This window comes from Podarcis raffonei, chromosome 1 (genome assembly GCF_027172205.1).
Source record: "Podarcis raffonei isolate rPodRaf1 chromosome 1, rPodRaf1.pri, whole genome shotgun sequence".
Lineage (NCBI taxonomy): Eukaryota > Metazoa > Chordata > Lepidosauria > Squamata > Lacertidae > Podarcis > Podarcis raffonei.
The window spans coordinates 84,243,851-84,271,471 of record NC_070602.1 but is presented as its reverse complement, the minus strand read 5'-3'; the positions used below and the strand labels follow the sequence as shown (position 1 = coordinate 84,271,471).

Sequence of the window (27,621 nt, the reverse complement as noted above, 5' to 3'; positions counted from 1 at the left end):
ATGGCACCTTAAGCCTAGGTTATGGGTACAACAACAGAATGTCTAGATGCGCTTTTTTATAACAAGAATACAAAGCTGAAAATAAATGAACTGCAGCTAAAATATTATCTTCGTTTTCAACATGGTCTAGTCCTTCCCTGGCCCACCCCCCTAATATTCTTAAGAGGGAGGGTCTCTTCTCCAGTCTTCAGAGAATAGCTGGAAGTGGAGAAGCAGAAAAAGGTCCTCCTTTCTTTACACTCTGCAGTTTTAATCTGAACTCTTAGGCACAGTACTGTACCCAGAGCTCAAACTGCTCACACTAATGAAATTCCCTGTTGCAAAATGCGCCTAAAAGGCTGGGAGTTTTGAACACTGGTCAGGGATGATGGGATTTTTATTCCAGCAAAAGTGGAAAGCCAAGTTTGAGAACCCCTGTTAGACTGTGAAGCCACAGCCCATCTTAAAACTGAGTATTTTCCTATGCAGGGCAACTCTCAGAAGAACAGCAGCATCAGTTACTTGCAAAATCGAAGCCAGTTAGGAATTTGCATCATCTCAGCAAGGGGGAACCAAAAGAAGTTAAAAATCATTTTATTATTGAACACCAAAAAATAAAAGTTTCACAGTTAAAATTGTCCCAGGGAAGACAGTAGCTTCCAGTGTGTCATACCCTGAGTGCCCAGATATCTCCACATCCACAAAGTGTAGGAGAGAGTTCTCATATCCTTGTGCCCATAGCTAAGGCAACCCTTGGGAATGTTCGACCAGCACAGGGACAGATTTGCAGCATATGCACCTGGCCAGTCTGGAAAGTGAGGCCTACACAGCTAAGCAAAGAAGGTCAGACAATTTCCCAAGATCCGCAGTGAGAGTGCCAGGCCGCTACCTGGATCAGAACAGTCCAGTTTTGTGTAGAATCCAGGAGAGTTAGGATCTCCAGTAGCTGCTACCCAAGAGAAAGTGACGAGTGCACATGGAACTGCTGTGGAAAGCTTAGTCCTGGCTTTGGGGCCACCCTGAAGCTTCTTCCAGTCTAACAGGAAGTAATATGTGGTCAGACTGCGGCTGGCTCACCTCTTGGCCCTGCCGGAAGTGACCTACACAGCCACCAAGAGGTCTTGCAAATGGCCAGGATTCTGTACTGTCAAAACAGAAGACAGATGCAAGCTTTCCGGTTACAGTTTCCAGATGCCGCTGCGATTTGCAACAGCCGCGAAGTTCAAAATGGTGTCATGCACCACATTCTAGGAAGTGGCTCAAAAAAGAACTTGTCCTTCCAATCCGACAGGGACAGAAACATATTAGTCAGAGCTTCTTTGGTTCAGTCCAGCACCTCAAGAACAGTCTTCTGGAGAGCAATGGAGAACATCTCTTCCCAGGGCACACGCAACCATTCTACCAGATCAGCCAGCAAGTCTGGACATTCTGTTCGCAAATGCCAAGTGCTCTCCACTTTCAGGACCTGCAGAGGAAGAAGGCGCAGTTCAGATGATCAGGGAATGGGCATACCCAGCAGTAAGCCCCTGGACTGAATTCTGCTTGCTAGGTCTGAGTTACACCTCCTGACCAAGCAGAATTGCCCTTCCTTACTCAGACCAGAGATGGTCACCTGCTTTTGCAAGGAACCAGTAGATTTAGCTACGAGCAAGAGAGCAGTCCTGCAATAATGCTCACCTTTCCCAAGGAAGCATTTACCCCCTTCCATACAAGCATTTTAGTATCCCGGAAAGAAGTGCTGATGCTGTGACTTGTACCTCATCGTAAAGTTGCAGCTTCATGTCACAAGGGGAGAAACGGTAAAGTATAACACCACAGATGCTGCTGATTGGTTCACTCCCTTTCAGCCGGGAGCACTTCTTTGCCTGCTTCTCAGTGCCAGTGTCTAAGGCAGCAGAGGGTGGGATGTTTTGCCACTGGTGATCTTCTTCCACCAGGAAAATATTTTTATGGGTGCTGAGCACAGTCACAGGAAAGGCAGAAGCCCCTGGGGAAAAAGAAGTTGGAGAGTCGGCTTATGCAACAGAGTTATATCAAGCCACACAAGAGTCTTGTTGAGGCTGAAAATGACTCCAGGAACAGCACATCCATACCTTGAATGAGGTATGCCAACAGGTAGAAGAAGGGTCTGGCCAAGCCACGTGCAGCTTCTTTTGCTAGGTCCTTTTCAATCAATGGCCTACAACACAGACACAACATGACTGAGGCAAGTCCTCCACCAAATTCACTTTCCAGTTGTTGCTCCTATCCTAGCCAACCACTATTCCTCGCCTGCATAACTTATAACTTCCCACTTTGTGTCCTTGTCACGACAGCACCACCTGTAGGCTAAAACCTCATTTACACTGTACAATGGCAATAGGCATCTTACCACAATGGATGCTGCGGATTCATTTCCTCCACAGTAACGTCTGGGATTTTCCTTCTGATTTTGGCCGGCAATTCCTCTTTGAGATCTGGAGAGGATATTGAGAGAAGTTATTATGCAATTGTCATACTTGGGCAGTTTCAAGGTAAATTTCCAGGGAAAAGGTCTAAGCCAGCAAGGGCTAATTCTCAAGACTAAATTTTGCTGCATCAGTGAGGAGAGCCCTCCTTCACATAGTGCTTGGATGGGTGGGTGGGAAACCATAGCTCACACAGCAGCAAGCAGGGAGGAGTCGAGTAGCTAGAGTTGGTTCTCTAAGACCATCTGAGCAAAGGCTACAAGGCAGTTAAGCCAAACCAAAAATAAGAGGAATTCTATTGTACCACACTGCATTAGCCTCTAGTCAACAGGCTTAGCAGAACTGCACTGACCACAGCACTTGTTTGGGATTGTCACACAAGCCACCATTATTCTGGTTACTTTTCTTCCCTGTCAGCACAGAGACAAGATCAGGGAAGCTTGTACAAATGCACACACAGCCCCATACACCCTCTTACATGTCAGGCACTGGAGAAATCTTCTGCAGCGACTCTGGTTGCGAAGCAGCAGGTTATAGGAGGTGCAGGGATTCGCAAACTCCATATGCAAGCTTTGATGGCACAGCCCCACCTCCAGGCAAGACAGGTCAGACAGGCAGTGACTGTCCCCCTTCTTCAGCCAAGCAGACGGCTGTCCCCTGGTGCAGAAGAACCAAATGTGTCAAGTCAATGCAAGGTAGGGCCCACCTTACCTAGCAAGCTCAAGGAGGGTTGTTTTTTTGGCAGAGACTAACACCAACAAGGGATAAGAGTTTTCTCAGTCAGGAGCACAGAGCTCAGGGAAGGAGCACATGTTTTGTGTGAACGAATATCCCAGGTTAAATCCCAGGAATCTCTGGCTAAAGGTTTTCAGGAAGCAGGTGATGGGGGAAGTCCTCTGCCTGGGACCTCAAACACCCACTTACTAGTTAGGGTAGTAGACAATGCCGGGTAACATGGGTTGAAGGAGTTATATGATTTTAATAGAGGTCTTTCTTTATTCTGAAGGCTCTCTTTGCTCTAGCCATATCAAGTGGATGTCAAGACAGGAAACAGAACACAAATGAGAACTGCTCCAAGAATAGCCCTTCTCACCTAATCCGTCTTGTAATCTCCAGCACGTGGAAGTGGGTGTCTGAAGCCACCAGGAGGGCCAAGAATTCCCCAGGTCGGCCATTCTTCACAACAGTCACCTAGAACAAACATGGCAGAAGGCAGGGTCTTATGAGCCTCAGGAAAAAACACCAACCTACATGACTGTCAATGCCTAAGTTAAATCCAGATGTGTTCCCACCCACCTTAAATGGTCAGTATTGTGGAGAGCTGCCTTTCTTACCTTCAGAAAGCATTTGAACTCCTCTGTCCTGTCAAAGACCTCCATGTCCAAATAAAGCTTGAGCCGATGATCCACAGAGGAGAAGTCCTGCATGTCCATAGTACTGTGGGTGGCTGAGGGGGCAACAGTTTTTAAAAAGAAAAAAAAAGTGGGGTTGAGCAGTCAATGGCAGCATTTTAACTTTGCAACCAGGTAGTCATTGGTGCCCGTATCAAACTAGAGCTATTACTGCATCCAGACTGGGTTTATTTCAGTTACAAGGTCATACCTGAATTGGTCACAGAGTTTAGAATCCATCAAAATAGAGATTGTTAGGCCCACCTCTTTTGAAGGCAAGCCTCCCTCTGCTAGAGTATGCTTATCATCTGACTAGGTTCCAAGCTAGATAGATCAATGGAAATGTGGACCACATTCTGAAAGTTGCTAATGGGCTTCCCAATACCAGATCTATGCAGAATTCCCCTTCTGTGCCATGTAGCTTTCCCAGAATACATGTCCACTCACCCAGATAATATTATGGCCTGTGAAACCCAGCTCTAATAGAAAGCCTCTCATGGCTCTTCTACAGTTGAAGTAGGGAAAAGGCACAAATTAGAATCAGGGTGGGAAACCTGTGCTGTTGACCTCTGACCATTGGCCATACTGAGATATGATATCCAAATATTGAAAGGGCTGTCACATGAAGATGGAGCAAGCTTGTTTTCTCCAGCACTGGAGGGGATTGATTCAAGTTACAAGAAAGGAGATTCTAACTAAACATCAGGAAGTACAGTGGAACAGACTGCTATGAGAGGTGGTCGACTCTCCTTCCTTGGAGGTTTATAAGCAGAGGCTGGATGGCCCTCTGTCAAGGATGCTTTAGTTGAGATTCTTGCATTGCAGGGGGTTGGACTAGATGACCCTAGGGACCCCTTCCAACTCTATGATAGGTAACTTCAGGGTCACAGATGCTCCTACACAGAGATGGCAGTAAGCTGGCAACAATGGAGGTTGTTGGTAACAACCCCCCCCCCAAAGAGCTCCATCCCCAGCCACTCTACTTAGGCAGGCCTGAATTAAAGCAATCTGCCTGCTGTCACCTTACTTTGACACTACCAATCCAAATGCAGCCACCACCAAACCTTCAGCAGACATTTACACAGACATTAGCAAGTCACCTCCTCTTGGCTGCATTCAAAATTGCAGCTGAAAATGAAACAATTCAAATAAATAGCCACATGGTGCTCTTAACAATCAGCAGATGGAGCTCCTGCTTCACTTCTGCAGGAAAAAAACAACAATTCTATTTATAGGAATACCAGCCTGGGCAGTGGCAGGAGTTAAGGCAGTTTCAAAGATATTAACTAAGGTTAATACTGAGTCTTAGGGCAGAGGATGACATTTCTTTTAGTATACCCCCTCTAACTGTGCAGAATTCAGCGCTTCCCTTGACTTTGCAGACCCACCCCTACCAGGTTGCCAGCACTCACGGGGACTCAGATTCCAGTGTTCCTCCTGCTCCATGCTCAGGGAGAGCTGGGGAGGGGTGGGCCCACGGGAAGGGCCATACTGATAGCTCCCCAACAGGCCCCCGCCATTGGTATCCGTTTGGCTGAGGAAGGAGTAGCGGCCCCTGGAGCTCAAGCCACTCTTGCTGCCACTGCCGTCCGCCCCTTCCGAACTGCGGGAGCTGGAATGGGCAGCGCTGCCTTGGTCACTGCTCAGCTCTTGGATCCGGGGACTGGAGCCGGTTCCCGTTTCAGAGGTAGTCTCTTCGCCAGTGTAGAACTTTCCCGACTCGGCCTCCTGCTGGCTTTCCCCAGGAAGCAATGGAGTGCTGGAACGCCCCTTGCAGGGCAAGATGACCACATGGTCGCTGGAGCAGCTGGGGCAGATGGTGGGCTCACTGAGAGCAGTGGCACCTGAAGAGGAAGAAGAGGAACATAGCAGAACCTGGTCTGGCAGCTGTAGTCCTAGCACCAGGCTCTACTCTCAGGGACCCAAAGTCTAACATGTTAGTCCCCTGCCGCCCTGCCTTCTCCTTAAGGGAGTTTCCATGTGCATCCCTTGATGCTCTGGTCTCACTGGCTAATTATGCAGCAAAGCACTGTATTCATCTCTCATAATCAACCTTGAAAAAATTAAGAAAAGCAAAAGTTGAATACTATGTCAATGCATTCCCCCACCCCAAAGGAATTCATCCAAATAGCCAAGACAATGACTTATGGTTAAATAACACAGCACTCTCAACAAAGATGAAAAGCTAACTAGAAAAAAATATATCAATATAATTCATAGCATTATAGAGAAATTTAACAGCTGGGCAGCAAAAGTCCTACCATAGAAACATGCAGATGTAGCAGAGGACTAAACACATCTAGGAAGACGGCAAAGTAGCTGCAGTAGCCAATTTACTCATTCAAAGGCTCCACATCCCCTAGACACAGGTTCAGAAAGTGATGTGATGACCCAAAGTGATGTCCCAAAGAGAGCCCAGCCTACTAACCATTTTAGATCTCTCCTCTTCAAGGGAGAACAAATCAGATTATAAGTGGTCAACCACAGTGTTTTCACATTCCAATGAGTGCTTTGAACTTATAGGGCTTTAGCACAACCCAGTAGGTATGACCCCCATTTTGCAAAAAAATACCCTGTTCATCCCATACCTTGTTCAGAGAAAGCTGAAGCGTCTATAGTGAAGCCTGGATTCTGTTGTCCAAGTGACAAGAATCCAACAAATTCCTGTTTGCATTTTAGACACTGGAGCTTTGAACTTCCCTCGGCCTTCTTCTGGTTTTCCTCCAGGGTGGGTCCCAGCAGCCGGAGCAAGTCCTTTAAAAAAAGAAAAAAGCAAGAAGTGGGCAGAACAGCTGCAGAAGAATGCGAGGGCAGCTGAGATACCACTGCCTCCCTTTACACCAGAGTGAATATCACAACTAGCACCTTTCTTAGCCTTGGGCAGAGAGGGCGGGAGGCCAGGAACACCGGAGGAAGCACTGCACTTCTCTCCAAGCTGACTAGCAGCTGATTTAGGACAGATCAGGTGAAATGCAAAATTTATAGAATTTGTTGCCACAAGATGCGGTGGCTCAGATGACTTTAAAAGGGGATTAGACCTTTCGTCCCTGAATTTGTCCAACTCAAGTGCATATTAATCTTGGCAGCATTTTGAAACTCAAGGTTTGGAAGCCGTATGTCATGGAATGCCAGTACCTGGGGAGCAGGAAATGATCATCAACTTCCATGCCCTGCATTTGGGTTTCCCACACTCATCTGGTGGTGACTGAGGGAAACAGAATGGTAGACTAGATGGGACCATTGACCTGTTCAGACAGGGCTGCTCTTGTGTCCTTAGGAGTCAAGCTGGCCCCACCTCTGAGACAACATCCCCCCATTAAATTTGGGAAGCTAAGGTTCTGCAGGGGCACCCTCCCCTTCCACTCCAATCTGAGCTGTGTACCAAGCACCTCCTCACCTACCTGCACACACTGCTCAGGGTGGTCATCCAACACTACGTATTGGCGCTTCCGGCGGTCCTTGCGGATGTAGCTGAAGTGCAGTGTGAGAACAGGAAACACCCGCTCCAGGTCCTGCCAGGAAGAGATAGGTTTCTGGTCGGAACAAGCTTCCCCAATGAAAAGAAACCTGCCCTGCTCGCACTCTCTTCACAGGCACACTGCAATGGAGACCGCTTTGTCCAGCCCCTTTAACTTGGACCAACCGGCAACTGCAGCCACTTGCTGATCTAGCACAGGTTGTGTGTCTCTGCATTAGGAGTTCCTCGAAAACCTCTCTGGCAAGATAACCCAATAATTTGCATCCCCCCGTTCTGTTAGCTATTGGGTGGTGGTGGGAGAGAGACTACAGAGGACACTGAACTGCTCACCTGCTGCTACTAGCCATGACTATGATGTACCTCCACAGTTGGGAGGCAGAAATGCTTCCGAATACCAGTTGCTGGAAACCACAGGAGAGGAGAGAGTTCTTATGCTCCTGTTCTGCTCACTAGTTTCCCACAGGCCTCTGGTTGGTCACTGTGAGAACAGGACGCTGAACTACATGGGCCATGGGCCTGATCCAGCAGGCTGTTCTTATGTTCTGAGATTTCAGCAAACATCGCCCACGTATTTCCAAGCTCATCTTCACACCTACAATGACTAGCAACTTGTTTGATCCAGATGGTTTATCAAGACGCTGAATTCTGCAACCAATGTCAGACTATGCTTGCATGGCTGAAACCAATAATGGAATGTAAAACAGCTGTAGTGAAGTGAATATAGGGAACCCACTATACCCCAGAATGTCTCCTTTGAAGAAACTGACAGAGCAGACCCCAAATACACAGTGGGGTGGGAGTCATGGATAGAGCCCACCACAAGGCTCTCCTGGATATTTATATCCCAGTGCAATGCTGCTGTGAATAGGGTGGTTTTCTCCTCTCAGTGAGATTAGCTAAATATTGGGCAAAAGAGAACATTCTCCTCCACGTACTGTTGAGGTGCCCTCTCTACATGCACTACCAGGTACTTGTGCTCCGATTTCTGTATCATCTGAAGGCAACCAAGCAGGCTCAAGCTACCACAAAACCTTAGATGCTTAAAAACAAGGTTGACACTGTTGTTCATTAAGTTGTTGGGAAATAAGAAGCTGAACCCAGGGCCAGCAGCAAGTGAGAGGAAGGACTGGTTTTGTCTGGGGCTTTCAAATTCCTGCAGCCAGAAATGCAGAAACTGTGCAAAATGGTGCCAGCACAAGCTTCCGCTCACCCAGCTGTAATGTGATCATGTGCTTTATAGTAGTAGTAGTGGAAAAAAGAAGTGGATTTGAAGCAGAAAGTATGGACTAGAGTAAGCAACTCTGTTTCAGGGAAAGAAAGTAATGTACTGTACTAAGTTTCCTATCGGCAAAAATTCTCACTTGCTTGGTAGATCTGCCCAGCCTGATCTACACCATATGTCACACCCGAAATAATCTAATATAACTGTGCACTGCCTGAAGGAAAGCTCATTGGAAAGAGCCAGCCAATACTTGCACACAATCATCAGACAATGCTATACTGGAGTTCATGGTGGTCAGTTTACTGGAAACCCCATCCCCCACAAAAGCAACTGGAACTCACCATCCTTCTCCACTGCATCTCTGAGGTTTCTATTTTCCGAAGGCTTTTCAGCTCCAGCTTGCGCAAAACCTTGCCTTTTCTCAGCTCCACCTCCATTATGTGTCGGGAGGTGATCCGCAAAAAGATCCAGTCTGGTTCTGGGTCACAACCATCTTCTATCTGGCTTACTAGCACAGGCTGATAGAGCTCCACTGCCAAGATAAATGAGAACATTAGTCCCTACCTATTTCAGCATCTAGAGTCCCAGCAACAATGAAAGTCTGCAAATCCCCACATATTCAAAGACTGCCTATGGAAACTGCAGGGTTGCAAAGCCCACTGAAAGCAAGAGACAAGTTATGGCAATGCTTTAACTAAAGCAGGTATGAAATTAAGGGCACCGCATGATGCAAGCAAAGTAATTTTCTTGGAAGAATCTTGTCACATAATGCAGTCTGCCCTAGGGCTGGAACTGGGACATCATGTACCTAGCTTGAAATCCTGGCTCCGTGGGCTTTCACATGCCTGTCATTCTCAGCCAATGATACCTCTCAGTCCAGGAGGACTTAATGTCACTCTGAACTCCTTTTGAAAAAGGAATGCTATGTGTCTTACTGTCAGGCACAGGGGGAGCCAGGATTCCCAATTTCTGTATGGTATGATGAGATTTGTCAACACTGAACAGGAAGTATTCCCCTTATGAAAGATCACAGATATGGCATCTGGTTGGTATTCAGTGGTAGAAAGTAAACACAGAGTTGCAAATTGTTAGCTATTAACAATCAAATAGCTTTCAACCTCCTGCTTGGCAGGGGGTTGGACTCGATGGCCCTTGTGGTCTCTTCCAACTCTATGATTCTATGACCCCAATTCAAGGTGTTATTTCTTGACAGCGGGGTGGGTGAGTGGAGAGATTCAGCCTCAAAGAGAAAGAAAGGGTTTGCTCCATAAAAGTTACCCAGAAGGTAAATAAAGGTCAAGCCCAAGCAATTTGGGATCTCCTTTTTCCATCAGTAACATGCCAAGGGCTTGCTAGCTTAGAATGGCATTACCTTTTTGCACTTTCTAGGAAGAAGAATCCTTTACTTAAACTGGGGGTGGGGAAACTTGTGGCCCTCCAGCTATTGTTGGCCTCCAGCACCCATCAGCCCCAGCCAGGATGGTCAACAGTCAGGGCTGATGGGAGTTGGAGGCCAACAGCATCTGCAAGCTCACATGTTCCCCACTGCTGATATGAACAAAGTGTACTTGTCAATGTGTATCCACACCACAAATGTGGTATCACAATACCCAGATTTTAAGGCAAGACGAACTTGCATGTTTTCTGGTCATTCAATTGGTTTTTAATTTTAGGTTTTTTGGCAACATTACGAATTCTGCCACCACAGATTAGGGATGTAACAGAAGCTAGGACTGAGAACATTTAGTATTGATTAAGGGGGCCCAGGCAGGCCTCTGCACATTGAGACAGACTTGATTTTTGATTGATTGATTGATTGATGGGTGGATGGACTCTGCATGAAACATTATCAGACACTGTGCTCTACTCACACCTATGCAGAGTCCAAGGCCATTCAGTAAGCTGCATATGAACAGGTTCTAGAATAGGGGCAGCCAACTTCCGTCCCATAGGCCTAATTAGGCCCAGCAGGTCTCCCCATAAGGCAGTTTTATCGAAGCCACTGTCCTATATTATGTCAGATATGGGGCAGGTAAAGACACAAAAGGGGCTTGTAGGCAATGGACAGGTGAATGGCTCCTCCTACCTATCCAATTTGGCCCACAGGCAGTGGGGGAGATCAAGATCTGGCGTACATTGGCCAGCTCTGATTCTCCTTCCCTGTACTGGAGCCCTGTTCCAACAGGAAAGGACTACATGTGGGCATATTCGCAGCTTAAGGCCTTGCAGAACGAAATGCTTTAGCCAGGGATAGAATGCAGGCAAAGACACAGGCAAAGGGTATAAGACATGACAGAAGTCAGACAGGAGGGGAAAAAGAAAATATAAATACTATAGATGTCTTTCACTGTGGTGGCATCTTTTGAGATTTCAGCACTAACCATATGCCAGCCCAAATGCCCACTGCCTCTCACCTTCCTATGGAAGTGGACAGTGAGCTAAGAGCAGAAGCATTTACCTTCTGGTTTTTCCTCCTGGCGTTTATCTTCTTTAACTGGCATCTTCTCAGTTTCCACTACTGCCTGGGGGCCTTCTGCTAGGATTTCAGGCATAGGCAGCTCCAGTTCCTTTTCCTCTGTGGCCTCAGGAACTTTTTGCTCCTCCACGGTGTTCTTGCTTTGTTGGGAAGCCTCGCCTGAGCTGCCCAGATATTCTACTGTGGGGCTGCCAGAAGGGGTGATGGTTGCTGCCTGTCCATCTGCTTCCAGGTGTCGCCTGTACTGGAGCCAGCGGGTACCAAAGCGATCCCGGAAACTGTCCATGCGCTCCATTTCTGCCTGGTGCTGCCGAACTATACCTGTGGGATGACAGACAGCCTCCCAAGTTTGCAACGGTGTCTTGCACACACCCAGCCCCTGGTCATAGCCCCGTTGCCATGTTCCTCACCTGCCGAGACGGGCAGGCTTCTGTACTCATGTTCAGTATCGCTGGGCTCTGAAATGCTGGCCCTGCGCACTTTCACTTGCCCCTGAAGGAGAGATGAGCTGTTAAGTTTAGGCTGGAAATGGCTCTCTCACATTCCTTAATGGTAGCATTACAATACCTTAATATTATCATTAATTGCTTCACGCCTTTGGAAAGGCGGCTTTTTTAGAAGTGTCTAATTAAATGTGTTTTTGCTGAAAACCTTAAAGTGTTTTCTTGGCAACTATCCCCCCCCCCATTTCCACCACATTTCAAACAACGCCAAAAAACAGAGCGCTTGGGATGCTGCACAAAGTTACTAGATCAGTGTTTCTCAAACTTGAGTCTTCAGCTATTGTTGGACTACAACTCCCATCATCTCTGATCACTGGGTGCTGCTAGCTTGGAATGATGTGAGTTGTAGTCTAACAACAGATGGAAACCGAAGTTTGAGGAGCACTGTAGATGGATATTTGAGATCTTCTTCCATACTGGACTGGTTCAGACAATGCTGAAGGATGGGGAGCCTGCAGTTCTCCAAATGTTGGAATAGAGCTTCCTCAGCCCCTGTCTGCATGGCCAATGGTCCGTGATGATAGCTGTAGGAGTCCAACAGCATGTATAGGGCTACAGGTTCCCTCATCCCCGTGCTAAAATATAGTTTATTGTTACAAGGATGAACCTAGCCTCCCCCTGCAAGCTGCTGCACTACCTCCTCCTCTGGCATGGTCCTGAGTTCCATTTTGGATCAATAATGCTGCGTCATCTAAACCTGGACAATCCATGTTTAATCTAAACTATAGCCAGTGGAAACAAGCCAACCACAAACCATGGTTAATGAAGCTGGCTTGTTTTCAATAGTCATAGTTAAGGTTATCCATAGTTTAGGGAATGAATGACACACTGAACTGCAGTTAATCTAAGAATGGAAGCAGAAGCTTATTACCTTTGTGTGGCTGCACTGGAAGAGGAGTGGGAGGGCATTCAAACCCTAGGGAGGCTAGCCTCATTCTCATAATGGTAAACCACATCCAAAGCATTGCTATTGTTTATGTTCCTGCAACTCCTCCTGAACAAGTTAATGTGAGTGATCACATGGTACACAAACCACCAGTAGATGAACAGTCTCCTCTCTCCTCTCCTCCCACAATTCCTGAACACTCCAAGCAGCAAGAACACCTTATTTCTCTTCCGAGGGGGTAATAGGGGTGGTCTGCTCTCTGCAGGGGACTGGCTGTCACTTTGGTCTGCAGCACATGAACTTTCCAGGGCACTGCGGTCAGTCGGGGCCCTCTCTGAGACTGAGGTGCAGAGTGATTGGACAGCAGCCTGATCCAGTTTTGAGAGGTGCTGAAAGAGACAGAATGAACCCAAGAAAAGTAAGAATGGCAGGTTTGAAGACTTCTCTCTTCTTTCACCCTCTACCCTCCTCTTTGAGAAGTGGCTAGCCTGTGCTGTTTTAGTAGCCTTACATGACGATACATCCTTCAGGAGAGGCTTCTGGATAAGCAATAGCATCTGAGCCAACAATACCATTATTGGCTTCCCATTATTCTGAAGGATCAATATATTCTAGATCACACAGAGGATGAGACAGTTTCCAGCAGCAAGAAGTTCTGCATCCCACCCCCTCTTCTTTCCACTACAACACCTAGAAAAGTAATACTTGTATACCCTACTCACCCTCAGGTCAAAAGCAGACAATGGCTCTTCATCAAGAAGGAACTGGTATTAGAACAAAACATGACAGTTAAGACACCAATAACCCCATTTCCTAGTCACTCACATAACCAAGAAATCAGAAAAGCCCCATGCCATAGCAAAGGAGCCACATAAAATACAGATATAGCTAGATGGTTGGCTATACAAAATACCTTCTAAGAATTACAATTAAACAAAGGAAAGAGTTAAAAACTGTCCTTGAACACAAATAAAACATATGAACGAATGGGCTTTCTTTACCAGGCATTAAACAGGTTAGTCAGATGGTAGATCTTATTCTAATTGCCCCAGCTAAAATTTTTGCCATGTTTGCTGCAGATGGACATGGAATTCTCAGGCTCATTCCAGGTATCTTTACCAATAGAGCGTGTGAAGTCAGGAACAGGAAACTGAGCTTCTGGGCTCAGCAAATGGCTAAAGCAACATTACCCCTAGTTGGAGAGCAGGAGATGGTTTCTCTTTGTACAACAGGCCCAAGTGATTGACACCTCTTATGCTGCCTCCCTGTGGTGGAAATGCAAGTCCTGCATCCTTTTATATGGGACTGAGTAGCCAGAGTAGCCAACAAGGAGTTCTGGAGCTACAGACCCCAACTTCAGTTCACAGATGGAGAAGAACATTTTGGCAAAAAGTGGGGAGCAATCTTTTTTGGTACACATTTTACACACTAGTGTGTAAACACACACAGGGTTTGCTTCCCATACAAAAGTATTTAAATAGGAGTAGATCACAGGAAAGTGTCTACAATGCTATGCCATCTTTGCATCTGAGTTGGGATGACCAAATATACTCACATTGCTGGAGATAGCTCTAGGAGACAAGTGACTTATGGTAGCAGGCCGATGGTGCTGATGGAACCCTAAAGGATTCCCCTCCAGGTGCAGCTGTGAGGGGTGGGGTGGGGAGAAAAAGAACAGTTATGTTTTATTTAACAAAACAACACTACTAATTGCCAGAACTTTGTCTACTTCACTATGGATGTAGCCAGGATTTATGGGGGCAGAACCTCAGTTAAGTATTTATTATTGATTTACTTGATGGGGGGGGGCAGCTGCCCCCAGGATATGCCCATGTACCTCACTGCCTTTCCCCTGCACTCTTGCTAGGAAAATTTGAATTCTACTTTCCAGCTTCCTTCAAGGAGTTCCTTGACCTCTTTTATCTTATAAAACAACCCTATGGAGGTAGGTGAAGCCAAGAGGTGGGAAATGGCCTGAGATTGCTTAGCCCTTAATCCATTGTAAGTTGGAGAGCTATATGTTAGGAGTGTCAAAGGCATCTACTGTCTACTATCCTTAAATAACAAGGCCTCCTTCCTCAAACAAAATACAGTCCTATAATGTTGTCTTACTCAAATGCCCAAACCACTAAACAGACACTAATAAACTGACCAACAATCAGAACCAGTGAAGTGCAGTGGTTATAGCGTCGGGGGAGGCCTGAGACACCAGGGTCCAAATCTCCCCTCAGCCATGAAGCTCATTGAATGACCTTGGGCCAGTCACCCACAGTCAGCCTAGCCTACCTCACAAGGCTCTGAGGATGGAATGGGGAAGGGGAGAAACACGTGCATTGCCTTGAGTTCCTTGGTGGAAAGTTAGGGTATAAATGCAATAAATAACCAATCAGGTTGGTTGCTCACTCTTCTCAGGTTGTGCAGCGATGACAGTGGTGCCAACGCAGTATGTTCCAGCAGCAGGTTATAGGCAATGTCCAAATGCTGAAGGCTGGGAAGCTTTTCCACACCTATGGAAAATGAAGTAGAGTAATGTCGGAAGAGAACCCTTCTCCCCAATACTGTGCCACCCTGTAGGCCTCCTTTCTTCAGTCTGGTACAATGCGGCATGACCTAGTTTCCAGGCTACCCCTCATATCAGCAGCTCTACTGCAGTCTTACCATTAATGCTATCAAGCTGGTTGTACCGCAGGATCAAGGTCACCAGTTTAGCCTGGCTGTGTAGCCCAAGTTCAGGCATCTTGGGCAAGAGGTTATAAGCCACATTTAAATATTCCAGCTCTGTCAGCACCTGTAAAGAAAATAAGGCAGTTCTCCACATTGCTCATCCATGTTCACATCCTCCCTGCCACACTGAACAACCTTCAAAGTGAACCCCCAGCCCCGAGAACATATTGTTAACGTGAGGTACACATGGCAGATCAAAAGAGCAGAACCCAACACACTCAGGCTCACGACAGCACAAAGATTAGAGAGTTCTTGGCAGAGGGCTTCTTTTGCTTAAAACTGTTCAGGAAATCTGCCATGGCTGCACATGATCTCAACTCTGCTCTTGCTCAGACAGCCACATGTGGCACTTGGGGGGGGGGGTAGGAGAGGCAGCAGCATCACAGTAGGAGGAGGAAGCCAGCACCCAAGGAGGACTGGCAGTTCTCCCAACACAGACATAGCTACCCATTTGAGAAGCACTTGCTGTTAATTGCTAATTTAGGTTGTATACCATTTGCATTTTCATGCTGAAGCCGCCTTCAGTTTCTAGTAGGAAGGCAGGATCCAGACTTTACGCAGAAATAAAATCAATCATGGAAGGAACACTTGGGAACTAGAAGGCATCTATTCCAGCCCTGGCAGAGGGGAAGGCTCTGCCACATAAACAGCCCCTGAAAGACTAATAGTATGAAAAAAGAAAAAAGCCAGGGGGTGGTAGAATGAGTGCACAGGGTCCAAGATTCCTACTGTAAGAAGAATTATATAGTATAAATAAAGCAGCCTCACATTTAACTATACAGTACACCAGAAGGTGAAGTCTCCTCTCAGGCTCACAAGAATGTTTTACTTCAAGATTGGGGGGGAATGCTACTCAAGTATGTGGTTTTGTTAAACACAAAGTAGGAAATCCCCCATCCCCTTTCTACCACATCCACAGTTCTCCAATATATGTTACCAAGGCTTGAAAAGAGTCAACCCAGCAATGAAGGAAGAAGAAAGGAAGTAGTTGCTAACTGCTCATAATGGATTTCAAAAGAGTGGTATTGAGCCCTCTGCCAGATACTTACTGTCAGGTAGCGCTCACAGTCCTGGATGAGATTATGACTGAGATCCAGAGCTTTCAGGGCATTCAACAATTGCTTATCAGAAACAAGAAAGAAGGGATAAGAGGTTAGTGATGGCAACTGAGTCAACCCCATAGAGCAAGCAGCCTCAAGACTAGGTGGCCAGTTATGGCACAGCCATCCAAAAGCCCAAGTCCTACCTGACCTACTCAGAAGGACTAACACTAACAAGAGGACTGTCGGAATGAGAAAGCCAAGCTGCCAGAAAACAATTGTACAAATACCCTCTGTTTCAGTATTCCATTAAGGAAAATGCCATTCTCATCACCTACTACATCTCCCCCAATTCTCTGTTCTCCAGCATACCAGTGAATCATCCAAGGCTACAATGGAGTTATAGCTGAAGTTGACAGTCTGTAGTTCCAGCCATGGAAGGGCAGAACTGAGGTCCCCTCCACATGCAGAGATGATCTCCTGCAGGATAAAACACAAGTTGACAAGGAAGAAGGAGCTCCTTTGCATCTTGCCTACCATCTTATGAACTAGCCCCTGGAGCAAGGTCTAGAATAGCAGTTTGAGCTACAGCAACTAACAGACGTGTAAGCCCCCCTCAATGCTGTGAACAGCTTCACAAGCTAATTCCTGCACATCAAACAAAGGCTCAAGAGCAAGCCAGCTGGCAACTCTACCTGGCTAGCATACTCCACAGGAAATTTTGAGGTACTAGTTTTAGTTAAATCACTCCTGACCTGAGATTTAACACAGCATATAGTTTTCAGGGGTAGAGAGGACATAAAAATCTTTGGGAGCACGTTCATGCAACTGAGCAGCATGAGCAGTGTGAGTCTGTGACAGCCTCTCTTGAAAACAGCTCTAGCATCCTCCCTCCTGAGGTAGAAAGCAATCAAGTTAGGCATCTTCACTCACCTTCAGAGAGTTCACACATTTGGAACAGGTTAAAGCCTCCAACTGAGAATAGACACACCGCAGGCCCCGCAGATAGTGCAAAGGAACACACTTCAGCTAAGGCAAGGGAGAAAGCCGGGAGTCAGGAGAAGAGAAAGAAGAAGAGGGCAAAACACATAAAAAGTCACATAGGCCTATGGGCTCTTCTATAGAAAAGGGCACACATACTTTTAGGCCCTCATTATTTTCCCCTTGAGACATTGTCCCGTGCATTCCTTTCCTTAACCAAACACTTCCCTCGCCTCCATGTAACAGCATGGCTAAATTCAGTCTCGATTCCTATAAAGGCCATTTCTCCGAATCAAATATTTTGATTCTAGATTTAGAAAGTCTTACTTTAGTCCAAAGTGCAGGAAAATAAAATTGCTTGGCTACCATGAGAAACTATGGAACTCCCACTCTAGTCCCACCCACCATTCTGTGCATGCAATGGACAGCACAGCTTCTCACCACACAGCAGCCACCAGAAATAGGCCAAGCCACCATCTAGCCCCTATTCCAGAGGCTCCTCACCCCAGCATCTGGAACTCACCTCTAAACGTCGCAAAGACTTGAAGGGGAAAATCTTCACATCAATTGGCAGGGCATAATCAGGAACATGAACAAGCTAAAGCAGGAGGAGTGGGGGAGAGTGATAATGAAGAAAGGAGTCACCCACTAGCAACAGGAGTCACCTCTAGAAGTCCATTGCCCCACCCCGCAGTATGGTAAAAGGTAAAGGACCCCTGGATGGTAAGTCCAATCAAAGGCGACTATTGGGTGCGGTGCTCGTCTCGCTTTTCAGGCCAAGGGAACCAGCATTTGTCCACAGACAGCGTTCTGGGTCATGTGGCCAGCATGACTAAACCGCTTCTGGTGCAACGGAACACCGTGACGGAAACCAGAGCGCACGGAAACACTGTTTACCTTCCTGTTGCAGCGGTACCTGTTTATCTACTTGCATTGGTATGCTTTCAAACTGCTAGGTTGGCAGAAGCTGGGATAGAGCAACAGGAGCTTACCCAGTCCTGCAGATTGGAACCGTCAACCTTCCAATCAACAAGCCCAAGAGGCTCAGTGGTTTAGACCACAGCGCCACCCGTGTCCCTGCAGTATGGAGTGCCCATCCCACACCCCAAGATTCATGATGCCCAATACACAACTTCAGAATATAACATCTCTGAAGTTAATCCCCATGCTCTACAAAAGTGGCAAATGAAGCAATGAACAGGCACCAGGGTAACATGTTCTATTATATATAACTTTGCACCCAACACAAAAAACTACCAAAGTTCAGATACTGAGTGGCCATAGCCTAACAGCATGCCACATGCCATTTAAGGGCATGAGAAAGCAAGTCTTGTAAGGAGATTGCTTTTCTCATAGAGATTAGGCTATATCACAGAGAACAGTGCTTAGGTAAGCAATAGAACATAGACCACTCGTTCTATACTTTCGTGACACTCTAGATCGGTGATAGCTAAATGTGGTGCCCATCAGATGTTGTAGCGTAACCAATCGTGATACCCTCCAGATATGATAGAGTACAACACCTGTCACCTTTGACAACCACAGACCATGCTGCCTGGAGCTAATGGGGGCTGTCATCCACAGCATCTGCAGGACACTATATTGGCTGCTGGTGCTCTAGATTCACACTTATTCAGACCATAGACACCAACTCTCAAATGACAAGCCTTGGATATCTGAAGCTCAGAAACAATGGTTTTAAGGAGCATTGTGTTTTATGTTTAGATTTATACCCCACCTTTTATCATTTCTTTCTTTCCTTTATATACTAAAGATGTATATCCAGGGAGACAAGAAAGAAATGGAAAGTTAGCATTCATCTACACTTCCTCCTGGATTCTCCAAACAGAAAAGTGCACCTAGCAGAAGATGTGCGCTAACAACTATTCCCCAACACAAAGCCCTCCCCACTCCTTGTTGCAGGGGCTTTGCTTACTAGCAGTTGCTGCTTTAGAAGGAGTTCCAGGAGTGTTGCCCCAGAAGCTTGATGGATGCACCTGTCTCTTCCCCCACCCACAATTTAGTTAACCGAATTTAACAGGAGGATCAGAATAATCCTGGCAACAGTGCAATATAATAGATGAAGTGTCTGACTTGGAACAGCGAAGACTAGTTTTGAGTCCCTGCTGAACTATGCGGCTCACTAAGGGCCAAACTGGACTATATGCCAGAGAGCTGCAATCAGATGGTAAAGGTAAAGGGACCCCTGACCATTAGGTCCATTCGTGGCTGACTCTGGGGTTGCAGCGCACATCTCGCTTTATTAGCGAGGGAGTCGGCGTACAGCTTCCAGGTCATAATAATAATAATAATCTGGGCAGCTCCCAATCAAGTGTTAAAAACAGTACAGCATTTAACCCACAGCGCCACCCGTGTCCCGCAATCAGATGGTACATCTCTTTAAAACTTTTTGTTAAAAGCAACTGTAGAAGATTGGGACCTCAGTGCTGAGGGAATAGGGTAACATTTCCCAATTAAAATTGCCTCCAAAAGTCACTATTTGCCTATTAGAATCAAACAGAAGCAAGGTGGGTGGGTCTCTCCCAGCAGGTGCTTTGTACAAAAAGAAAAAAAATCAAGACAACAGATTTGATCATGGATCTCTAATGTCTCTGCTTAACTATCACCCAGAGTGGATGTAACAATAAAATGGGGGTAAGAAACCATATGTTGCGCTCTGAGCTCCCTGAAGGTAAAGGATTGAAAAAATAAAACACACAATCTTATCAGCATGGTCAGAGTAAATGACAACTGATTCTCCCACATGGTCTTGCCAACAGCAATCGCCCTGTTCCTCATTCCCCCCCCCAAAGTAACCCGCTACTGTTCCCTTCACTGTAGAAGCACTATTATTAAACCAAATGCAACTGCAATCTAATCCAATATAACAGTGAAATTCAAGAATTGGTATCAGCTAAGGATGTGGGCCTTTTGCCCAGATTGCTAACCAAAGCCCACATTAAAAACAGAACAAAGCAGGCTATTGCACTAGTAGATCACATCATAGTAGCATGTGCGAAGATCGTGAGAATCTAACCAGTAACAACAGCCACAAGGCAGAAGCTAGAGAGGTTCAAAGTCACTCTGAAGTCAAACAAATGACAGTGTATGCTGTGCAAGGAACAAAGTGAAGCAGAAAACCACCTTTAAATACTAAGCTGATTTAAAGTTTCTCAACACAAAGGGTCACACATAAGGATGGACCTATACAGTATAATAATCAAAATATGTTATCTGGCAGTGTTGGGTAATTACAAACGTCAGAGTTTACACTAGATTAGGGAGGAGGAAAAGGCATGCAGATCAGATACTGTAGTGATGATAGGCTGTCACAAGGGCTTCAGATACAAATTACAGATCTGTGGTTGTATCCAGTGCGTAGGGCTATGTAAGTCTCCCATCACTGCAAGGATTTTCACTTGCACAAGAGGACCTCTCCTTTCCCAATATGCACCACATACCTCTGTTCTGAGGCTTTCCCCTACCCTCTGGATCAGATGTGGCGAGGGGGGAAGAGTCCTGTTGTGTGAGTGGAAATCCTGACACTGACAGGATGTGTTCATTGGATACTGCCCATGGCCCCCAATGGGAATTCTGTATCTGACAGAGATCATTGACCCTTCTTGTTGGCTACCAACAAGCACAAATCTAAGACCCTGCTCAATATATACAGGCTTCATGTGTCCTCACAGGGCATCCGTTAGGAATGAGACTGCATCAGCAGCTTCCATGTAGATGCTTTAAAGAATTCTCATATCCCTTTTCATTTAAAAGGTTAATCTGGAACTCGGATTTTCCAAACTTCAAGACAAAATATCCATCCGGGTGAAGAGATTTAATTTATTGCACTAACTCATGCAAACACCAGAGGCCCACAGCATAGATAACGAAAGTGGCAAGCACATTTCAATCCGTATCTGTGTGTCATTGCTGCTCTGGCTAAAAACCTCATGACCAGCAGAGCAAACATACCCAATGGAAACAACCTGAACAATGACCCTAGAGATAAAACCCAATATACACAACTCACCTTGAAGGGTAAAAGTCACAAACTAATGAAGTTGGTTATTGAGTGATACAAATCTTATTTCACAGAAGGAAGATTCTACACAGCACCAAAGAGATTCTTATTAGCATTTATCATTGACACAAATCTGACTCTACCCCATCCTTTGCCCTTCTTTCCTGCCGCAGATATCACTTGTTAACTATTACATTATGCATTTTTAAAATAATATTTATGACATTTCAATGATATATTGTAATTATGTTTCATTTTGATGTATATTTATATATTTTGATGTTTTGTACACAATTGATTTTTGTGATTCTTAGATGGCATACCATATATATATTGTTTAGAGAGAGATTTAATTTGATGTTACGATGTGAAATTGATGATTAGGAGGAAGAATATATGCAATTTGTATTGTATTTCTTACATAGATTCCTTTCTGTAGGGATTTATAAACTGCTTAGAAAATTCTGTGGGCATTTGAAACAGTATGTAAATTAACTAAATAAAATAAATATATATAAACTGGTGTGCATACTGAGTGATTATATAGAAAAGTTAGTACTATCACACACACACACACACACACACACACACACAAAAAAAAAAACAAAGAGAGAGCGCTACACTGAAGGGATGTAGGTGGTACCAAGTTTGGTTGAACTGTTTTCAGACTTCCTGCCTCCTTCCAAGTCTTTGCCCTTCAGAATGCCACATATTCTATCAGTGAACAAGGAGTATACAAAGATTTTGCCCCTTCCCTCTGCTCTGCCACTAACCCCTGTGAATAATGAGAAAGGAGGGGAACAGGAATATCCTTGACTGCACCATCAGAATAAATCTGCAAGTTCAGGAAATGGATACAAATATTCCTACTTAAATAACTGATGCAAACAGACCTGAAATTTGTAATGCAGATCAGCTGAAGACTTCCTGTCTCCACGCTTTAACTTCAGTTTATCAGCTAGATTACTTTTCATATTGCCTTACCTCTACCACTACGTATCTCCTCAATTATTTTAAGACTAAATTACTGAGCATTCTTGAACAGCAACCACAGTTCATCCCAACTCCCTCAATCTGTTTTTTGTCTGCTTGAACAGACGGCATGAATATACGTTTACAGCCAAGAGGAAGCTAGTTCCTTTTCCAATCTTCCACCACCCCCTCAGCCTTATGCCAGTCAGTCCTGGCTCATTCTGCTGTTGCCTACACTTGCTCCTGTCTCCGGCTGAGCTCATTTTCCTCTGCAGGGACCCGCGGACTTAGTCCGACGAGCTGGGTGGCAGAGCAGCCTCGCACCCAGATTTTACCGTAACAGCATCGATTGAGAAAAACCAAGTTTCCCAATTAAGACAGACTCTGACCAAGGAATCATGTAAAACATTAACAGCATTGGGGGTTCAGCAGAGTAGTAGGGAGGGGCCATAGGTCAGCAGTCAAACTAATGTGTTGCATGTACAGTGGTACCTCGGGTTAAGAACGTAATTCGTTCCGGAGGTCCGTTCTTAACCTGAAACTGTTCTTAACCTGAGGTACCACTTTAGCTAATGGGGCCTCCCGCTGCTGCCATGCCGCCACCGCATGATTTCTGTTCTCATCCTGAAGCAAAGTTCTTAACCCGAAGTACTATTTCTGGGTTAGCAGAGTCTGTAACCTGAAGTGTCTGTAACCTGAAGCATCTGTAACCTGAGGTACCACTGTACTAAGGTGCAGGTGTGATCCTGGGCATCTCCACTTAAAAGCATCTGAGACACCATGCTTTCTGGAGCTCTTGGGGAGCTAGTGCCAGTCAGTACTGGGCTACATGGACCAATGGGCCAACTCAGGCCAAGGACAGTGCATTTAAAAAAATAATGCCTTATAATCATATTTAATTAATTTATTTTTATTTCTAACACTTTTCTGCTACCTTTTAGAGTAAGTCCTCCCAATGTGACTGATGAAATAAAATACAACTAAAATAATTTTCAAAACTATCATCTGTATAAAAAAGTGAGAAATATAGCTACATCAACACCAGTATCCTCACTGCAAGATAAGGCAAGAAGCATAGACCCGCCGCTCACAGACTCCTACTTTGGCACGTACCTTCAGAGAGAGTGTCTTTTGCAAGACATCAAAGAGAAACTGGGCTTGAAGGATGGCAGATGTTTCAGCAGGGTGTGATGAGAGTGCAATGAAGCCATGGTTCTGGTTTCGTGGTAATAGGTGCTGCTCAAAGATCTGAGTGAGAATCTGCAGTGTGGAGGTGAATAAGGTCAAGGTGCTAGTACCATCCAGAATCAAGTCTCCTGAAGAAAAAGAATAAGTAGCATTAATAAATCCATAATAAATCCATATGTACTCCCTACCTTCACAAACCACAGAAAGAAAGGTTCATAAGAACATAAGAGCCCTGCTGAATCAGACCAAAGACCGATGTAATCCAGAGTCCTATTTTCTATACTGGTCAATGAGACACCTACAGGAAGACTACAAGGACTGGAATTTAGAGGTCTGCCTGTATGTGGCAGCAAATTCTGTAGTTTAACCATGTGAAGCAAGACCTTGTTGATGCAGCCCTGAGTCTTCCACTGTTCAGTTTACCTGGATGACCCTGAGTTCCAGTATTACAAGAGAGGCAAAGAATAATTTTGTACATCTCTATTGTGTCCTCCCCAACTTGCCTTTTTTTCTAAACTAAAAAGCCCCAAATGTTATAACTTTTCCTCATAGGCAATTTGCTTCAGCCCCCTTATTGTACGTCTGCCACCATAACTTGTCTTGTCACACCTACTGAATGTGAATGAAGTACTACACGTTACAGTATAGTTATTTCTGATGCAGCAGTCTTAGTTCTGTGCTCATCACATAATCTTTAAGTACTGGACATTCTTGACTTTCCTGAACCATCACTACCTCTCACACAGACAGAAAATTCCAGTTCAGTGGAACAATATGGGCTTCCTACTCTCCTAGGCTACTCCACCCACACCCCAATGACTTGCAAATCTCTCAATACAGTTTACAATAAAAAGAAAGGACATCAATAAAGAGCTGGCTCCTAGATTGGAATTACAACCATCTTCCTTTACTTGGACAAGAGTCTTAGGACAGGCTGGAACCCTGCCCTACTAGAGTAATAACCTTATAACCAACCACAAGAATGGAAGCATGATTTCTCTGAAGAACTTCCCTCAGTGAATACAGGTTGAAGAACATCCAGCATTTATCCAAATAAAAGTGGCAACATCAATCACCATTTTGCATGTTACATTTTCACTGCATACACATGCTGTGTTTTATGCACACATGTTTAAGATATTAACATGGTGCTTTACTGTGTATGTTAAAGATATTAGCACATGCCAATGAATGCCCCCCATTTAACCTGATATATGCAACAGGAAGTTGGATTAGCTGCATTACCCACCATAAGCATGCGCTGTGAGTAAATTGATGCAGACAAACAAGATGTGAAATGGCTCTAAGGCATTACTGAATAATGTCTGTTAATAAAACTGTGGCATATTGTTTTTTACTCCTTAAAAAAGATAACGTCTACTGCAGTTCATCCCATGTAGTTCCTATATTCAGTCATTACCACCAACTCTGGCCCCAAAGCCAAAGTCACACCCACACCATACATTTAAACCATATGGCTTTCTCCAAAGAATCCTGGGAACCATAGCTGGAAATTCTAGCTCTGTGAGGTGTAAACTACAGTTCCAAGGATTCTTTGCAGGAAAGTCATGTGCTTTATGGTGTAGCTGTGACCCCAATGTATGGCCATTATATTACCACCTAAAACAAAGCAAAGAGCACACTTTAATGTGGAGGTGCTTCAAACCACCAGAACCTCACCAGACTCTTGCAGTAAATGGGCTAAGCTCTGGAGCATTATTTCCTTTGGTGTGCCAGGAGCCATCTGCAAACAAAAAGATGAGAATCATCACTTGGGAACCCAAGAGCCCATATCACAGTTACAAGTATCTCAAAACAAGGTGCTGTAAATAAGTCACTAGTTCACCAGCCAACCAGAATTCCTGCTCAAGAAAGTGTCTGAGCCCACTGGGCATAGAGATTTTTACACTAACCTTCCAGGGCTGTGATTTTTTTAGAGCCACAAGTTCTCGGGCCAACCTAGTGCGGACACCAAAGTCAGCAGCTACGGTGCTCGCACACAGGCACGTGACAGTGACAGGAATTACCCTTATTTCAGAAAGAGGCTGCCCTTATTCCACACGACGACGACGACGCCGCCCCGCCTCAGACGGTCTCAGGGGCCTTCTCGGAAGCCCACTGGAGAGAGGAGAGGCGGGGGAGAGGGGAGAGATGACCTACCCCAAGCTGGTCTCCAAACCCCAGAGACTATCCTGTGGGGCAGGAAAAAGCAAGCAGCGGGCACATGATACAGGGGAGCGGCTGCCTGGAAGGAAGGCAGTAACCATAGCAACGCCCACGCAGCCTCTCGTACCAGACAACCCCCACCCCACCCCCGCGCGCACACACCGTCCCTTACCTGGAATGCCGACGGCCGGTTTCTTACACAGCGTCCCGACCATAGACGCAAGACAAGCTCCCGAATCTTTTACTCACTTCCGCGTTACCATAGAGTATTTAAAGACATACGAGCTAGAGCGTCCTCGGCTGGCTTAATAAGCGAGCCGGTGCCGCGCCTTCAAAGCTCCGCCCTCTCTTTCTACGGCGTCGCGCTTCGCCATCTCCTTCACTGGCTTGCAGAAAGCCCTTCCTTTTAGGGAGTGCAGTGTGGCAGATCTCATGAACTGTTAGCAAGCAGGGCTCCAGAAAGCGGGGAGTTTTTGTCTACTATCCTACGCTTCGGAGTTGAGGAAACCTGTAGCTGCAGGTATCCTTGAACTCCAGCTCCCATCAGCTTCAGCCAGCATAGGCAATGGCCAGGAGTGGTGGGAATTATAACCAACAACATTTGGAGAGCCGCAAGTTCTCCTCCCCCTGCACTACGCTTTCTGGTCACGCTTGTCTTTCCATACAATTTCATATTGAATCAGACCTCCAGCTGCAGTGTCCACAGATTGAACTGGGGACCTGCTGTTGCACTTTTCCTACAGAGCCAACATAATGGTGGGAAATGATTATTTGCAGGAGTCGATGAGAAGCTGGAGAATATCGTACTTTACAATGTTTTGATGGTCAAGCTTGAGTCTTGAGGCTCTAGTGACTTGGGGTGGGGAAACTGGCTCTCCAGAAGTCGTTGGACAACAACTCCCATCATTTCTGACCATTGACTATGCTGGTTGATGGGAACATCCAGAGGGCCAGGATTCCCCATTCTTCTGTGGATCACTGCTTCAGGTCTTAATAATGAGTACCGTGTTGTAATTTATTTGAGGCAGGGCTTGCTGGTACTCAGTACCTCCTTCGGTTTTCAGAAGGGCCTGAACCCTGGGGTTTTTTGATTAGGACAGAAATAAATGCACAGCCATGTTTCTTGGATCTTTTGCCAGTTTCCAGAGAAGTTTTACTGAAAACTTGTTCTTTCTTTTGTTTCTGACAATCTGTGCGGAGTAGCCAGAATAGCTCCATTTAGTGTGCCTTTGTAGAAGTCTGGTTCTCTGTTGAGTCCTGGCGTTTCTCCCTCAGCATGCTGCACATGGACACATACACCTTAAAACAAATAAAGCAAGCCATGCTGCGCACAGCATGGTCCTCCAATTGTATGAGAGTTCTTAGTATTAACCAAATCTTTGATGGGTGTTTACGGATTCCTTATTCGCAGAGCCATTAGTGAATGCAGGTCAAAGGGAGGACAAGAGTTCTCAGGTTTGATAATGCTTTGCAAAGAACCCAGTTTCATATCACATCAGGACAGAGCCTTCCTATTTTTGTATAAGAAAGTCCCCTCATCAGATGTGCATGCCTAAAGCTTTAGTTAGAATTTATAGGAAGTCCAAGCCATGTTCCTTCTGTTTTTCTGCTTCTATTTTTATTTTGTTTATATTCATAAGGATTACAGCCAGTCATAATTCTAAAAAACCCCTATGCTTACATTAATCAGTTATTCTTGTGAGCCCAATTCTTTAATCCATTGCTATTACCTCTTGTCGACACATTATTTAAAGCAGGGGTGGGGAACCTGTGTGCCCCCACCCAGAAGTTGTTGGACTGACCACTGGCCATACTGGTTGGGGATGATGGGTGTTGGAATCCAACAACATGGGGAAGGCCACAGGTTCTCCACACCTGTTTTAAGGTATGGAATTCAAATCTGCATGTGCGCCAGCACAATAGATGTGGGAGATAATACAAAAACATCCCATCCAGAAATTTAGCTGTGACTAAGGGCTCATCCACACTAACTGCTCAGACCCATGTTTTCTAGGCACAGCACAAGCAGAAGTGTGAATGAGCCCTTAGCTATGTTTCTTGATAAAATCCTTCCATTGCTCATTTGGGAATAACTCACTGCAAAGTCCAAACGTTTGGTGGAACTAAGAGTTTTAGGTACTGTAATT

At 45.5% G+C, this 27,621-nt stretch overlaps 1 protein-coding gene across 4 annotated transcripts; it reads right to left on the bottom strand.

Moving 5' to 3' along the window:
* Window positions 1–557: 557 nt before the first annotated feature.
* STK11IP (serine/threonine kinase 11 interacting protein) lies at window positions 558–25,793 on the bottom strand. 4 transcript variants are annotated; one of them, XM_053400647.1, is made up of 25 exons: window positions 25,647–25,790; window positions 24,989–25,052; window positions 23,234–23,436; window positions 17,651–17,725; window positions 17,080–17,175; window positions 16,519–16,626; window positions 16,156–16,227; window positions 15,041–15,170; window positions 14,786–14,889; window positions 13,938–14,027; window positions 13,105–13,146; window positions 12,601–12,771; window positions 11,404–11,485; window positions 10,976–11,314; window positions 8,859–9,049; window positions 7,219–7,329; window positions 6,406–6,571; window positions 5,230–5,661; window positions 3,761–3,873; window positions 3,520–3,617; window positions 2,905–3,083; window positions 2,351–2,435; window positions 2,073–2,158; window positions 1,737–1,966; window positions 558–1,444 (listed from the first exon to the last, which is right to left on the bottom strand). In XM_053400647.1, exons 2-25 carry the CDS (start codon window positions 25,050–25,052, stop codon window positions 1,304–1,306), a joined length of 3,408 nt encoding a protein of 1,135 aa, XP_053256622.1. In that variant the 5' UTR covers window positions 25,647–25,790; the 3' UTR covers window positions 558–1,303. The 4 variants fall into 4 exon arrangements, 3 of the variants coding, with proteins under 3 accessions (XP_053256622.1, XP_053256632.1, XP_053256639.1); XM_053400657.1 differs by lacking the exon at window positions 25,647–25,790 and adding an exon at window positions 25,469–25,583; XM_053400664.1 differs by lacking the exon at window positions 25,647–25,790 and adding an exon at window positions 25,336–25,428.
* Window positions 25,794–27,621: the final 1,828 nt, after the last annotated feature.

What these genes read in the sequence shown, in the direction of transcription:
- STK11IP (XM_053400647.1), bottom strand. Translation starts at nt 25,052, where the DNA reads ATGGCTCCTGGCACACCAAAGGAAATAATGCTCCAGAGCTTAGCCCAT. An exon ending in ACCCTGAGCAGTGTGTGCAG is followed by an intron (nt 6,572 to 7,218) that starts GTAGGTGAGGAG and finishes CTTTTTTTAAAG; the next exon opens with GACTTGCTCCGGCTGCTGGG. An exon ending in GTTGGCATACCTCATTCAAG is followed by an intron (nt 1,967 to 2,072) that starts GTATGGATGTGC and finishes CTTTTTCCCCAG; the next exon opens with GGGCTTCTGCCTTTCCTGTG.